Here is a 15,542-nt window from a genome sequence, read left to right as displayed (position 1 = left end):
TCGCTTTTAGGTACGAATGGAAATCATAACCCCATCGCATCTTCCTTAATAATTATACGGACCACGCATCTCCTGCCTTCCTCACATCTTACTCCTTCCTCCGCCCGTGAAGCTCCACTGCTTCATCCACGCCCCCACCCACTCCGTCTTCACTGGTCCCAAATCCCTCAAGACCTTGCTCCTCTTCGCCGTCTCCTCGGTATCAAGCCCAGGCAATATCAGCCCCGCTTCCCCCATCGCCGCTAGGTTCTGAAACAGCACCAACAGCTTTTTCGCAGGATTGTGCTTCTGATCATTCATCGACTTCGCTAGTAGTTCTACCCACTCGCTACACCCCACCACTCTTGTCGTGGATGGCAAGAACTCCCTGATTGCCGGAAGCAGCTCGTGGTAATCTGTGGGTGTGGGATTAGCTATGTGCCAGACCTTAACCCCATTTTTCCTTTCCAGCTGATCAGATCTGGATGCTCTGTCGCCAAGGTAATCATTGACCCAATCTTCTTCGTCCCTTTCATCGCTTGCCCCGTCTTCATCAAGAAAGACCAGCTCCGCCATAACTTTCGCGCAAATATCAACAGGCACCCATCTCAACTCCCCCGCCCCCGCTTTCTCCCCCGTGCCCTGTCCTCCGCCCCCCAGATCCCCCGGCACCGCCCCCAAAAATACCGAACTCTGTACCAAACTCGGAAACCACTCTCCTCGATTCCAGACCCCCTTCCGTCCCACCGGACCTGTGATCTGCCCCAATCTACAGATCTCTACCCTCAGCCCACATCGTTCCGCGGCTGTGACGAGGACTTGCTCAGCGACGAATTTGGCCTGTGCGTAGCCGGTGTACGTGGGAGCGTCCCAATCATGCAGGATTTTCTCTGGAAGGAGGTGCGTGGAGGATGGCCAGTGGGGTGCGAGAGGGTTCATGCCTACGCCTAGGGTGGAGGTGAAGAAGAGCTTTGGCGTTGTGATTCGAGAATAGGGTTCTGGTTGCGGATGCGGAGGGGGAAGGCAGAAATTGATGAGATTTCTGATCGCGGCGATTTGGGGCTTGAAATGGGAGAATGGGAGGAGGAAGTTTACGGGCCAGGCGTTGTGGATGATGTGGGTGACTGTTGCTAGGAGATGATCGTAGGTTGGCTGAGGGAGAGAGAAGGAAGCGGCTGAGAGGTCGACGGGGAGAAATGTCACTTTGGATGCAGGAAAGGTGGTGGTGAGACCGCGCGAGGTGTGGATCCGGCGTTGGCGGTCCGGGAGAGAGGGCGAGAGAGATCGTTGCCGGTTTAGACAATAGATGTGCGAGATGCTGGGGTCTGAGAGGAACAAATGTAGTAAGTAGGATCCAATGGAGCCAGTGGAGCCGGTGAGGATGATTGTTTTGGGGATGTCCTTGTGCGATTGTGTGGTTTGAAGAGCACTGGTGGTGACAGAGGGCAGCCCTCGAGTGTATTGGGAGGCCAGGGCTTGCATCGCCGCAATATGCTCTGCTGGGCTGCTGTCGTCGCCCATATTGCCAATCTCTCAGTAGATATTCTCTGAAAGTGTCCAACCCTCTATGTTCTATTCGGTGGCGATGAGATGAAGCCTGATATTATGCTGAGCATAATACGTTCAGCGTTTTCCGATTTTGGCCAATCTGACGCTTTTCCATTTGATGTAGCTGTAGCTGTCGTAGCGTAATCCGCAAACTGTCTCGCAAGTCGATGCCGATTCGTTACGATCTGTCTTCCTGCTGAAATGATACCTCGGCTTTCGAGTCCTCGACTTCTGTAGAACTAACCAATCGAATCCTTTTCAATAGCAAGCTAAGCCTCATTCATAATTATCGACTTCCGCCATCTTCCACGGGCAGATTTGACAGACAGGAAACCCCACTGGTCGCAGTCATTGACGCACGTCAGCGCCGCCAGTTGATGACTTTACGTTGGCCGACAAAACTTTGTAAGCGTTATGGCAGTCTAAAAACTATAGAAAGTAGTAACTACGGCAGGCCAAACATCCTCACACGCACCAAGGCCTCCCGCCCAGACCGCCAAGCAATTTCCCTCTTCCTCCCCACTCCTTGCATAAGGTACCCATGGCATCACGACGCTCACGTCCCCCTTCACGGCCGCCCTCTCCCTCCCCAAGCCCTCCAGCCCCTCGTCGCGCCCCCTCCCGCGGCCGCGACGATGAGCACTCCCCTCCTCCAGTCCGAAAACGGCGACACAACAACCGGTCCCGCGGCGCGCCGGGGTACAGCCAACCTCACGAGAAAAACCCACCCAACAAGATCGAGCTGTTACTGTCCGTGTTCCGCGACACGACGGCGCAGAGCTGGCACACGGTACCGTACAGCTACGACCGGCGTCGCGCGACGGACACGGAACTCTGGAGCGACATCCGCTCGATCTACCGGAACGAGTTGCAGCTGGTATGGAGGAGGTTGTTGCTGTTTAAGAGACTGAAATTCGTGGCGCCGATCACGTATACGAGGAATGAAGTCCCTGTAAGGGTGGAAGAGAAGGATCTGCCGAATAAACACGCGTTCATGCACGCGTATCACCATCCTGAGCAGTTGAGGACGGAGCATAGCTGGGTGGATTTCTTCGCGTACATGGCGGAGGATAATGAGGGGGTGAGCGTGGGACTAGAGTTTGTGGAGGGTTTGTGGGCAGAGAAGCTGGCTGTTGTGGCGGTCGCGGTTAGCGTGGCGATTGTGGTGGTGAGTATCGTGTGGTGTGTACGGGGAGGGGAACTGCAGACCGTGTTTACAGTTATGGGCTTTGTGCTTTCGGGCGCTGCTGGTGAGTGGAGACCTTTCCTGGTGGAATTTGTGATTGTGGGGGACAAGGGGAGGGGTGCGAAAAGTGCTGATGATCATACAGCTGAGGTCGCGCTCGTGGCGCTGTATTATCAGGTCACACTGCCTGGATGAACGAGCTCCGCCTCTCGGATCCTCTGCGAGTTATCGGATGCCCTTTCGCTATTACTCGGGCATCGTTGCCAGCTCCCAACTGCCAACTCCCGACCCGGTGAATTCCACCATCGTATCTCGTCCCACTACCTCGCCCTCACACCGAAACCATCAACGACCAAGAAAGAGATGAAACACATCCACCAACCCTCCCAAAGCGAACGAGCTCGGAATCGCATGTGGCCTCCCATGACCTCAACACGGCGTTGCCTCACTAGCTCGATAATCGGCGCAAGCTAATATGGCGGCGGCGGCGACTTCTGGTCTTAACATCTTCTCGCTGTTGGCACTACTAAAGAGATGTGAGAGGCGCGACGCTAGAGATATCTTCGCCAGACCGGTCGGGCGGGGTGAGTGCCACCCCCCTTCACCTCCCCCAGACCCGACTTTAACACGCAAATTAGGACTACAACATTCGACGATAGCGTAGCACACTCTATGTGCATTCGACCCACTGCTAGCGATGCTCTCGGGCCGGCGGGTGTCATCGATACCTGTCTTCCGCTCCGTGTCCCCGCGGAGATAGACCATTTACACTGATATATTAAAATATAATACTCAGATATAAGAGGGAAAGGTAGAGGCACCTTGATATTCCAAAGTCTCTGAACATACAATCCCCTCGTTCTCAACATACATACATACATACAGCGCTCGGTACCCTAAACGGGGCAAGGCAAGGCAGGCTCTCAAAGCCGCAGATATCGCTTAAGAACATAGTTCAAGTAGACACAAGTCATCTTATGGGGAGCAAAAAGATGACAAGAAGATGTCTCCCGCCCCGCCCCTCCCCCCTTTCACAGATACATCTCAGACCAACCAACCGACCAACCAACCATATGCGTCTTTACGGTCTTCTATAAACATATCATAAGATAAGCACACCTCCAGAAACCAGATATCGCACCACCAACACCATCGCATGCAAACTCGCCAAAGAGAGACATTTTCACACCGCTTTTCCCCTTCCCCATCCCCATCCCCATCCCCTTTCCCCGCCCAGATCCCTCCTATTCACATAACAACACAACACCCTCCACACCCCTTCTCCTTCTTCCCCCCTTGCCCTCCCCCTCCCCTCCCCCTCCCCCCTTCCCCGTCCTTCTCCTTCTCCCTCTCCGCCCTTGCCATCTTCTCCCTCACAAACGGATCACTCAACGCCTTCTCCCTCTCCCTCCCCCTCTCCATTCCCCCACCCCTCCCCCTCGCAGCCGTGCTCCCATCCTGCCTCAACCCCTGCGGCGGCACCCGTGGCGGAAGGGGACTATATCCCGCATTATTCCTGCCCTCATTCGCGCCGCCAACCGAAGTCGGCGACGTTTTGATCGCCAAAGAGGGCGGCTTTCTCTCACTGTTCTGCTGCAGCGGCCACTCAGCGCCCCCCCACTGGCTTGCGGGATGTTACTCTCATTAGAATGGCCGGTGCTGGGCAGGGGTTTATCCCTATCTGCGGGACTCGCGGCGCGCTGGTCTTGGAATGAGGGAGGAGGAGGCTGCAATCCGTCGCGCGTGTGGACGGCGACGGGGCTGAAGCCACGGCCGTGGGGCTGGGCGTTCTTCTCATTGTCGCGGTCATGTTCGATGGGGACGTTGGAGGGTTTGCGGGCCGTTTGCTTCTCGAGCTCGCGTTGGCGCGTTTCGGATTCTTTGCGCGCTTGCTCCCATTGTTCTTGTTGTAGGCGCTTCGCGTGTGTGGGGAGCATTTGCTGCTCTGGAGGGAGGCGTGGATCTGGCTTGTACATTTCTTTGATCCACGGCGGTTCGCCTTCTGGTCGGTTGATCGCAGTTGGTGGGCGGGCCTCTAGGCCTTGACGTGATTTGGGTTGGATGGTTGGTGTCGATGCGGATGGCGTACGTGAGGTGTTCGGGGTGGGGGATTTTGGGCCGTCGGGGCTGGAGATGGAGGGTTTTCGGTTGTGACCGGCTGCTCTGCCGATGCTTCGATTCTTGGAGGGCGAGCCTTGGGTATTGTTGGAGGGACTTGTTGGTGATGAAGTGCCGAGCGGATCGTTCAGAAGATTTTGAGAGCCAACGCTGTTATTTCGACTCCTTGTGCGGGAATACGACACTACATCGTCTCCTGAACTGGCGGTGCGTGTGTGATACACTGGAGTACTTTTGTCGGCGTTCTGCGTCACTGACATCGGATTGGATCGTGGTAGCGGTATGCGTGATGAGCTGGAGCGTAGATGCTGCGAACGGTATACCGGAGATGCCGTTTTCTCAGCATCAGGATCCATACCAGCGTCTTGGAGAGTCTGAGGGTCATGCTGGTCAGGCTGAGGATCCTCCTCTAGCTGTCTAATCGGCGATTGCAGCCTTCTTTTTTGCTCTCCTTACTGGGTCGTGCATCAAGATCGCCCTCAGCATCGCCTTCGGTAGGAGTACTCCGACTTCGTTCTCGGCGACTCTTAGATCTGCTGACTGCTCTGGGCGCGGGCGGTGGACTGATACCTAGCTCTTGCATTTCTTGTTTCTCAATCTGGAGCAGCTTGTCTCTGTGTATCCAATGGGACGTTTCTGCTCCTCCCTCCTCAATATCGTTGGTCTCTTCTGGTGGCGGTTGAAAGGCTGATCGCTTGGAGTCGGGTGTGTTCTCCCTAATACTCTTGCCATCCGCACCTCTAGGATTTCCATACAGCTCTAGTAGACTATCTGGCTCACTGCTGTTTCTGCTGCCCCTTGATCCAGGCTTAAATTCGCCCTTCAGGGGAGACAGGTATGCATTATCCAAATTGTAATTTTTCTTCGATCCCTTGGATATGCTCCCTGGCGCATTCGCAGTGAAGTGATCGTTTCCCTCCACCCTGGCTGGTTTTGCCCGTTTTCTCGACTCTGGCTGATATTGTGTCGAGGGCGCGTACGTTCCGTTCTGATGGGTACCCTGCTGGTTGCCCTGGTGAGAAGGCAGCTGCTCCTGTTTGTTCTGTTCGTGCAGTGTCAGTATATCAATAGGTCATGTAGCTATGGTGTAGCATTCGATGTGTAGTATCGATTCGATATCGCTATCTATCCTTGACTCACCACTAATGGATCTGGGACCGAGAAGTCCCATTGGTCTGAGTCGGCCTCAGACACCCGCTGAGATGGCGGGAAGCCTCGATGTGAGGTGGTGACAGCAGTCATGATACACCCGGCCTTCTATCCCTTGCCTGACTTGCTGTGGGTATCGGTCTTTGCATACAATTGGCAGTCGTGCAGCGCCTGTAGTGTTGCCGAGAAGCCCATGAATTCCAGGTCCAAAGTGCTTGCGTCACGAGCTAAGATACAGGCTGAAGACGGAGGTGCTCGGTCAATTGAGTTCTCAATGAATGATCGGGCTCAAATATATGCGATCGGGTCATTTACACAGCTTCCAGGCTCTTCACGTATTTACATCCAACTTCTCGGGGAGGTTTGGTTATTGTACGATGAGGGGCTCGTATCGCGTAGGCATAGTCTGACCCATTGAAGCGCTGTTCTGGCTTTGTACGAGTGTTGCGATAGAAATGTGGATGGCGGGCGTCTAGGCAGTTCGTGGTCGGGGAACGGTTGTGAGGATATCCAATCCTTCACATATTCTACAGAAAGTCAGGCGCGCTTGACCCATTGGGGCCTTGACCAATCAGAACGCTCGGCACATGATCTACACAAAGCCAAGCCGCTACGTCAAGCATCGGCAAATGCTCTCGGTGCCATATTACAGACAGCGACATGTGGTACCACTTTCTGATAGAGGGTCAAAGGTGTAGTCAATGATAAGATTCCATGTTCGTTGCCCTGGTCTTCATCTGTGAAAAACTATTTGCGGTCTCATGGGACCAATATCATATCAATTCATAGCGATCTATGTATTACGACAACGAAGCTACCTGAGGATCCTCCCAAACGCCTTGCTCTCTAACGTGAAATTTGTTTGCAAAGCTACTCATAATCGTATTCTCCCATCGTCACCCCTACCTCCGAACCACCTCCCCAACCCTCTTCCACTTTCGGCGCGACCAGAGCTCTCCTGATTACCCTCTACGCCGCCCATCCATTTCGGCCGTTTACCTAGCTCATCGAGCCACGACGGTCGTTCAATCGTGTCGAATGTATTCTTCACCCGGTGCGCAAATCCTTCGAAGAAACTTTCATCTTCTTGTTCAGCGGCAAGTGTAGCGTCAGCAAGCCGCTGAGCCTGTCTTGCTCCCGTTGATTGCCGGCCGAGCTCTGGACGGGCGTTGGCGTTGCTAGGGTTGGCATTTGGTGTATTGCGGCGCGGGCTTTGATTGCCTGGTGGAAGAGGCGATGATGCGCCGTCCGTAGCACTGCGCGAAGCCAGGCCAAGTCGTGCTGAGGATTGCAATTCGCGGTTGATTAAGTCGCGGCCTTCTCTCCAACCTCCGGTGCCGAGTGCTGAAGTACCCGACTCGACGTCTTCGTCGATAATGCCGAATCCAAAGATGCGCTGTACTCGACTATAAAGGTTGAATAAAGTGGCGCAAACGGGGAAGAGGATGAAGATCGGGAAAAAGTAGTCAAACCATTTGCCAAGTGGGGTGAGATTGATGAGCTGGCCAAGGAAGCCGTAGAATGTCGTCTCGCGGTGAATGGAAGGTGGGAGGAAGGTGATGAAGTTGTAGGCTAATGGTACTGTAAGTTTGGCAACCTGGGACGAATACCATGTGGCGCTTTCTCCATAGGTGTTCCGCGGTACGAGAGCCCGATTGCCCCAGATCTTGACATCGGAGAAGCTCGCGAGGGTACATAGCGACATGTACATGAGCCAGAGCGCAGCTGTCACTTGGCCTCTGAAACCAGTGGAGGCAGTGTCTGCCTGAGGGTGAGAGAGGATGGTGAAGCTGATGATTGAGAGCCGTGGCGCAACAAACTTGATCAGTTCAGACCAGACAATACACACCGACGCCAGGGCAAATATTGCGCCAAAGAACATCCTCACACCTGGAATCACCTTTGAGTGGAGCAAATATCTGGTATATGGCGTGAGGAACCTTATCCGCTCCACCCATGATGAGCTCGGTGATGCTTTGCCAAAGTCAAGCTGCTTTGACGCTGCCGCATCGACTACGGCTTGGACATCAGCAGCTTCCTGTACCACTCGATCCCATTCGTCTACAAATCGTAGCCGTTTGTGTCGGGCTCGCATCAGCCTTCTTGAAAAGTCTGCGAGGTATCTATCGGTGATGACAGCAGGTAGCTCAGGTGCAGAAAGTTGGTTGGTTGCGGCTGGAAGCCGGAAATCGCGTATACTTGACGCATCTGATATTTCTTCTATCCACTCTTCATGATCTCTTGACACAGCGTTCTTCCTCCTTCTCAGCTGCACGAGTTGACCTTCCAGCTCTTCCAGCTCGGTTGTTGCATCTGTCAGCTTTTCGTGCGTCTTTGGCGCCTGACTTTGGATACGGCGAAGTCGTTCTGGGAGATTGGCGTTTCGGAAGAGCCGTCTAGGGCCAGCCACTAGGCCATGCCCCATGAGATAGATCGCTAGGATCAACCCGTAGCAGTACGCAAGCCTATGCCTGTCTTAGTCTCTTTCTTCGACATGATGAGTGTCGAGTTGCTCACGCCATCACCAATGACTTCAACGATCCTGTCTTGAATCCATTGACCAGGAAGACGTATATTCCCGCAGCTCCTGCACATGAAAACACTAGCAAGTAATATTTCCCATTTGACCGGAGCGAGTATAGGAACTTGTCCTTGGGGGCTCGGTAGCCTGAGTCGACATACTCGCCAAGGAGGGGTAGAATAGCCCTATAGTCTCTGAGCAAATCTCAATCACAGGTCTTATGTTTCATCCTACCATGTCAGGGCGAAGGTAAGCCAGTATGCCAAACGCCAGGCAACCAACAGCGCTCTCTTCGGCAACCAGATCCCACGTGGAAGGGCATCCTCGGGGCCTGAGCTGGATGCAAGGTCTATCGGCACCAAGAGTATGATACTGATGGGGAGTGCAAGGGCCAAGAAGACAGGCAGCGTTAGGTAGGCGGGCGTCGTACGGAGCTGTAGGAAGTGGCGGAGGAGTAGGAGGACGAAGAGGGAGATGAGGAGGAGTGCGAGGAGTGCGAAGGCATCAGAGCCAATAGAGGACGTCATGACTGTCGTGACTGCATTGAGATCCTGTTCAAGGAAGCAGTAGAGATGGATGTATCATGATGAGGTTGGCGATTGCCTGCCAAAATCCCTCGAACGCTGATTGCGCAGGAGACGCTATTCTGCACAGGACTTAGTATGCCAAGATAGCGGAATTCAGGCCGGCTTTCTATACTAATCGGGAGAGATCATCTAAGAGTGGAGAGAGTCCACAGACAGTAAGATATGTCTGACGTGCAAGAACGTTGCTCTGCGATGTTCTCATCCATAAGGTATCATCGTATGAAGTAGCACTCTCAGACTTGAGCCAGAATAAGGCCCCCCAATTGCGCACCAGCTGGGAAGCGGGCGCTAGAGCTAGTGACGCTTTAGGCGGAAGCGACCCTAAAGAGTGAAGCAGCTCTAGGCCTCTCCAGGCATGGCGTGGGTCTAGTCTGGGTCTCTTTGGGCGCCGTGGAACCTTCGAGGCGGCATTCGCGGGATTATTGGACGATGGCGCACTCCAGGCGCAGGGCTTGGCCGCTGCGGGAAATACGCCGATCTGCTGCCAGTCTCGATGTTTGTGCTGCTCTCCCCGAGCACCACCGTTCGCTCTGCTCTGCTTCTTCACAGGACATGCTTTGTATACACTCGTTGGCATCATCAGACTACCTTGTTCACTCTACCCTAAGCTGTCAGCCCTTTTATCCCGAACCACAAGTCTCTCCAACCGACCCACTGTAAGCGCTATCCTGCAGCCGACGGTTCCTCGTACACCGCTCGAAATAGCATGGCTGACTTATTCACTGTACAGCTTTACGAATCACCCTTGTCTGACTATCCACGTTCACCTCTGCTGAATACACAGTCCTCAGTCCTCTTCCTTTGCCAGACTTTCACGGGGATCCTTGGTGGGGTGCTTTGAGCCTCTCCATTATCTGTGACTCGGTCGATGCAGGAAGCCCATACTTAGATAAAGAGAAGTTTATGATAGAAAGAAGCTTGTTTGGTGTTGAGAGTGCTGGTTCATCATTCACCTGCAACTCGATAGAACCCGCAGCAGACTCGACCCTGTCTGCCCGTCTCCTCCTCATGAAGCGTCGGCCCCTGGCTAGCCGAGTCGCACACGCGTGACGCAGGAGTTGGTTTCTAGGTCGTGTGTCGTGAAGAGCCGAGGAGCGTATACCGGAAGAAGGAAATCTAAGCAGGTGTAGGTCTTGTACGACGCCACCACACCAGCCACATTGAATCATCGCACCCCGTGATGAATTCCAATCCCATTCAAAACGGAGCAACTCCTCAACCACAACACCAGGGCCAGCTTATTCGACACCAGATCTTAGCCACCCTTCGCAGTAAACCTACGCCTCCGGGTTGGCAGCGCACCTTCCGCCTCGAAAATCGTGTCTCTTGCATCGAGCAAATCCTGACGCAGCTTTCTTTGTTGAAGCCAGACCTGACACCACAGAAAGTTTTGGACGTGGCGTTCAATTTCGAAGAGCGGGAATTCAATAATTCGTCTGATGAGAATGCCTACCGTCAAGCGTGTCATAGGAAATTTCAAGAAATAGCCCAGACAAGGCAAAATCAGGCCGGTGTACAATTCCCACGGACCATGAATCCATCCGGGCAGGGGTTCAACCCTCAGCAGCAAGCAATGTTCCAACAAGGCATGATGAACCCAAATCAGCTTCAGCAGCCTTTTCAAATCAATCAAATCAATCAAGCCCAGCAAGTGGCTCGGCAGCAGCAGCTGCAGCAGCAGATGGCTGCCAATGCTGCCCGTATGTCAGGATTCAACAACGGGACAGCACCCTCCAATAATATGCAAGTACCTCAGCAGTATCAGCAGCCACAGCAGCATCAACAACAATTGCAGCCTTCGCGAACTCCTCAGCCACCCATGTCGATTCAGAACACGTCCGACCTGACTGAGCCAGAAAAAGCAATGATACATGCTAGGATTCGTGAAATGGAGCTCAACATGTCAAAGGAGCGGAAGGAGGATATCGCGAAGAAGGTGGCAACCATCCCAGCTGAGTCCAGAGCCCAAATGCACGCCAGGGGCATGAACCCAATCCAGGTCTGGATTCAAGGAGAGGCCATGAGGCAATTTCGAATCGCGAAGCAAAGGTCGCTACAGCAGCAGCAGCAGCAGCTACAACAACAACAACATCAACAACAACAACAGCAGCAGGTTCAGGGTTTGGGCATGTCAAATGGTATTCAACAAGCTGGTCAAGCACCTCAGAGTGGCATGTTCCTTCCAGGTGCCAACGGTCAACGACCGATTCAAACGTTCCAAGGAGATATCAGCCAACAGATCATAGCCCGGCAACAGGAAGCACTCCGATTACAGCAAGCTGGTCAGACGGTGGTGCCGGCTAATCCTGCGCAAGGCCAAGGAAACGCTCAGCAGGCTGGACCACAATCTCAAATACAGCAGCAGCAATTCAATAGACCAAACAATAACTGGCAGAGCCAGCCCCAAGGAGCCTTCCAGCAGCAGAAACAATCTCTCTGGAACGCTGGTCAGAGGTCGCAGATTCCCTCGAATCAAGGTCAACAGCAGCCTACCCCACAAATGCCCCAGGTCACCCAACAGCAAAACATGCCAGGACAACTGAGTGAATTAAACGGTATTATGAATATGGGTCAACAGACACCTTCTTTGCCAACTCTCAACCAACCATTGGATCCTACTGGCCAATCCCAAGCAGGCCCTTCTCCGAGACAGGGCCAACCTAGCGGTCAACAGCAGGGGAAAGTAAGTCAAGGCGCTATAAATCAGCCTCCTCCAGCAGGCGCCCAACCAAACAATGAACAACGACTTCGACAGCTTCCCCATTGGTTCTCGAACCTGCCACCACAGGTCCAACGGCATGTAGCCAATCTGCCAACAGACGAGTCACGGAAAGCATTTCTAGCGAACTTTCTACGGAATCAAAACAACCAAAAGCAGGGGATGGCGCAAGCAGGTGTCCCTAACCCTCAGCAACAGCAAATGCAGCTGCAGCACCAGCAGCAACAGCAGCAGCAGCACCAGCACCAGCAGCAGCAACAGCAACAGCAGCAGCAACAGCAGCAGCAGCAGCAGCAACAGCAACACACACCGGCGCAGGCGTCGCAGCCTCCACAACAACCATCTAATGCAAGCGCTGGGCTTGCCAACAATCCCAATGCCCGCGGCGTTGCCAATACTGGAAATGCTCAGAATTGGGGCCCCCAGGGTCCAGAGGCTCAACGGAATCCCGCTCAAATGGCCAACCAAATCAATGGTCAAATGCCACAGAATGTGACTTTGACACCAAATGAAATGCGATACATGGATGGGATGGAATTCAACCCACAGATGAGACAAAGTCACCCAGTCTTTGCCCAAATGCCCGATAATGCTAAGACGTGGGGCCAGCTAAAGAATTTTGCGTCCCAACACGTCCATGTGCTACCGCCAAACTTCATGCCTACAGTTCATCAGCATCAAGTCAGAGCCTTCCACATGAGGAAACAAAGAGCTGCTCAAATGCAACAGAACAGTACCGTCTCTCAGGCACCTACCGCTCCTATGTTACCAGGGGGCAACCAAGCACCAATGGCGCAGATGAATCAGACCGCCGGTGGAACGTCCAAGATACAACAACCTACTATGGCGGATATACAGGCAGTGAGGAGCAAAGTTCCAGATGCAGCAAACATGCCCGACGACCAGATACGGATAAGGTTGATGAGACAGAAGCAGATGCAAATGAACAATCCGAACAACAACCAACAACAGCAAGCTCACTATCAGAACATGATACGCGCTCAACAACAGCGACAAGCTCAAATGCCAAATTCGGCGCCGCAAGTTCCACAAATGACGCAACCACAGCATCAACCACAAGGCAATGCCGCAAATCAAACAACACAGAAAGCTCCAGAAGCGAACATGAATCAGAACAAAGCCCCCAAGAGCAATCAAAAGGGCGGCGCAAAGCGCGCAAACACAAGCGATGAGGTGGTAGAAATAGCAAATCCACAGCTTCCAAAGACTGGCCCTGCAACCAAGGCAAACCAGCCGGTTCATACCCCCAAAGAAATGCCACATTTCACTGCCCAACAAATAAATAGTATGACTGATCAACAGAAACGGCAGTTCCTCGCACAGCAAAACCAGCGGCAGCAACAAGGCGCGTCCGTTACTCAACCTCCACAGCCTCCACAGCAACCCAAGAATCTCGCGAACCCAACCAGGCCCCAGATGAGTAATCAGACCCAGCAACGTTTTCGACAATTGTCTGCAGAGGTTGCACAATCGATGCCACAGCGAAAAGCTGTGCCAATGAATGCAAAGACAAGGTTGTCAATGGTACAAAAGCTAAAGGAAAGCCAGAAGATATTGGACCAAGCTCAAACCGGTCTACTATTTCATCTCAGTGTATTTGGAGATGAACAAAAAGTGAAAGAACTTGCACGCATGGTGAGCACAAAGCACTTGAGGATGGAAAATGAGATGTTGACATAACCTAGCACCTTTTGTTGAAAGCACAGGTCCGCGACAGAGACATGACGCCCATTGAAAATTTTACCATCACCGCGGCTGAATTGGATCAGATTCTCATAACACTCAAACAAACTTTGAGCAATGTTATGTCACAACTGCAAGCAAGACAGGCACAGCAATCTGCGGCCAGCCAACCCAGCCAAGCCGGCCCAGTGAATAACCAGTCTCAAGCACCTACACCCACGAACACACAACCACAGAAGTTGACAGCTGAAGCACTGAAACAGCAACAGGAGGGCATACAGAAGTCTCGGGCTGAGAATTTGCAAAAGAACAAAGGCGATAACAAGCCCCCAGCTGCTCCTACGAACTCACAGCCACCATTCCCACTTGGTCAACAATCGCCCAATGGGGCTCCGTTCTATTACCCTAATAGTACCTTGACGCAGGAACAATTGAGGATGCCTCAGCCAAAGAAGCGCAAGGGCAACAATCAAGCCAGCGCTGCAGGCACACCTGTAAATGCTGCCCAAACACCTTCTCAGCAGGTAGCATCCCCTGCGAAAATCGAGTCACCTCAAGCGCAGCGTGCCCCGCCACCTCCCAAATTCAGATGCACAGTGGACAACTGCAAACAGAAACCGGCATTCGATTCTCAAGCAGAGCTTAATCAACATGCTGCTGAAGCTCATTCACCACGGTTTGACGACTTTACAGATCCCCTTGCTTTCTGTCTGGAAGCCCTACGAGACGTTCTTAGTCTCGACGAGAACGGAAATGCACGACCTGTGCCAGAAAGCTCTCAGGCTCAGTCATCGGCCATGAAAAAGACACCTTCGGCTCAAGGTCTTCAGGCTCAATCGACTGCCATGAAAAAGTCGGCCTCGGCTCAAGACTACATCAAGCCCGAAGCCTCAACACCAATGTCTCGAAATCCCACAAGCTCCGGAAAATCTCCATCCAGTCTCAAAACGCCTCAAGCGCAAGTCAATGCCAAGTCGCCTTCCCAAGACACAAAGCCAAAAGATCAAAAGAACAATGTCATCACTACGCCTCCAACTCCTGACCCTTGGGCCGGCGCTCAAGTTCCAGCAGACTGGTTTAGCAACGTCTTCTCACCCTTGAAAGACCTCAATAGTGGGGTATCTGGCGACCATGACGCTGGAATTGACGACGACTTCGTCAAAATTTGGGGCTCATCTCATCAATTCGAGATGGACAGGCCTGATCTCCCATTCGTAGATTGGGGAGACAGCCCGCATGATAGCGACATCAGTACCGGCGCGGATCTTAACATCAATTTGACGGCCAGCGACGCCATCATTACCAATACCGTTGGCGAAACAGAGAATGGTGGGACAGGGGCCACAGTAGGCAACGAGGGTGATCGCAGCTACATCCCTCCCGAGTGGCTCACCAACGGTATCACTGCCGACAGTATCAATGCCAGCATGATAGATCCCATCCTTGGGATGAAATGGGAAGATGCTTTCCCAACACCGCCATCAACGGCGACGGAAGTTGGGGAGAGCAGCCCCAAAACTCGGAAGCGAGTGGATGGGAAAGAGAAGGAGGAAGATCTGGTGAGTGAAAGAGTTCTTGAAATTCTATGCACCAAAAGAATTGGAGGAACGGAAGGCGAAGAAGGGGAAGGGGAGAAGGTAGAATTGTGAGGTCAAACGTTTTTTTAGGAAATGCTTGCTATTTGTTTTGGGTGGACCTTTTGTCGGCGTGCTGGGATGACGGGTGGCTATGTATAGTTAGCGACGGTGCTTGGATGGCTTTGTCTGCAAATTTTTGGCCGTGAACATTTAGGTCAAAGGTATCTCGAGGAACATAGATATGGCAATATATGATAAGCTATGTATGGGCTTATGGTAGATAGATAGAGGAACAGTATTTTTCAGACTCAAGAATTATACAAACATCTTTCTGGACGCAATCTCATAAAGGCAATAACATATCTGTACTACTTCAAGCCAATTAGGTCAAGGCTTACCCTAAGGCGTGAGAAGGCAGGGGAGACTTTTAAGGCAGTGCCGGCGCCGGTCCGTC

The 15,542-nt window shown here is 52.8% G+C and overlaps 5 protein-coding genes across 5 annotated transcripts; 2 read left to right on the top strand and 3 right to left on the bottom strand.

Annotated features, from left to right (window-relative positions):
* Positions 1-81: 81 nt before the first annotated feature.
* On the bottom strand, positions 82-1,500 carry KY384_000849 (uncharacterized protein; the record flags this gene model as incomplete). Its single annotated transcript, XM_044809383.1, has 1 exon — positions 82-1,500. The coding sequence occupies one exon, from the start codon at positions 1,498-1,500 to the stop codon at positions 82-84; it is 1,419 nt and encodes a 472-aa protein (XP_044673290.1).
* Positions 1,501-2,068: 568 nt separating this feature from the next.
* On the top strand, positions 2,069-2,908 carry KY384_000848 (uncharacterized protein; the record flags this gene model as incomplete). The annotated part of the gene is made up of 1 exon (XM_044809382.1): positions 2,069-2,908. The coding sequence occupies one exon, from the start codon at positions 2,069-2,071 to the stop codon at positions 2,906-2,908; it is 840 nt and encodes a 279-aa protein (XP_044673289.1).
* A 1,268-nt stretch (positions 2,909-4,176) lies between these two features.
* KY384_000847 (uncharacterized protein) lies at positions 4,177-6,073 on the bottom strand (the record flags this gene model as incomplete). The annotated part of the gene is made up of 3 exons (XM_044809381.1): positions 4,177-5,240; positions 5,288-5,873; positions 5,972-6,073. The coding sequence occupies 3 exons, from the start codon at positions 6,071-6,073 to the stop codon at positions 4,177-4,179; spliced, it is 1,752 nt and encodes a 583-aa protein (XP_044673288.1).
* Positions 6,074-6,854: 781 nt separating this feature from the next.
* KY384_000846 (uncharacterized protein) lies at positions 6,855-8,476 on the bottom strand (the record flags this gene model as incomplete). Its single annotated transcript, XM_044809380.1, is given in 2 exon segments — positions 6,855-8,416; positions 8,428-8,476. The coding sequence occupies 2 exon segments, from the start codon at positions 8,474-8,476 to the stop codon at positions 6,855-6,857; spliced, it is 1,611 nt and encodes a 536-aa protein (XP_044673287.1).
* A 1,792-nt stretch (positions 8,477-10,268) lies between these two features.
* On the top strand, positions 10,269-15,160 carry KY384_000845 (uncharacterized protein; the record flags this gene model as incomplete). Its single annotated transcript, XM_044809379.1, has 2 exons — positions 10,269-13,463; positions 13,514-15,160. The coding sequence occupies 2 exons, from the start codon at positions 10,269-10,271 to the stop codon at positions 15,158-15,160; spliced, it is 4,842 nt and encodes a 1,613-aa protein (XP_044673286.1).
* Positions 15,161-15,542: the final 382 nt, after the last annotated feature.

This window comes from Bacidia gigantensis (genome assembly GCF_019456465.1).
Source record: "Bacidia gigantensis strain McMullin 20006 chromosome Unknown contig_125, whole genome shotgun sequence".
Taxonomy (NCBI): Eukaryota; Fungi; Ascomycota; class Lecanoromycetes; order Lecanorales; family Ramalinaceae; genus Bacidia; species Bacidia gigantensis.
This window is presented reverse-complemented; position numbering and strand designations above follow the sequence as displayed.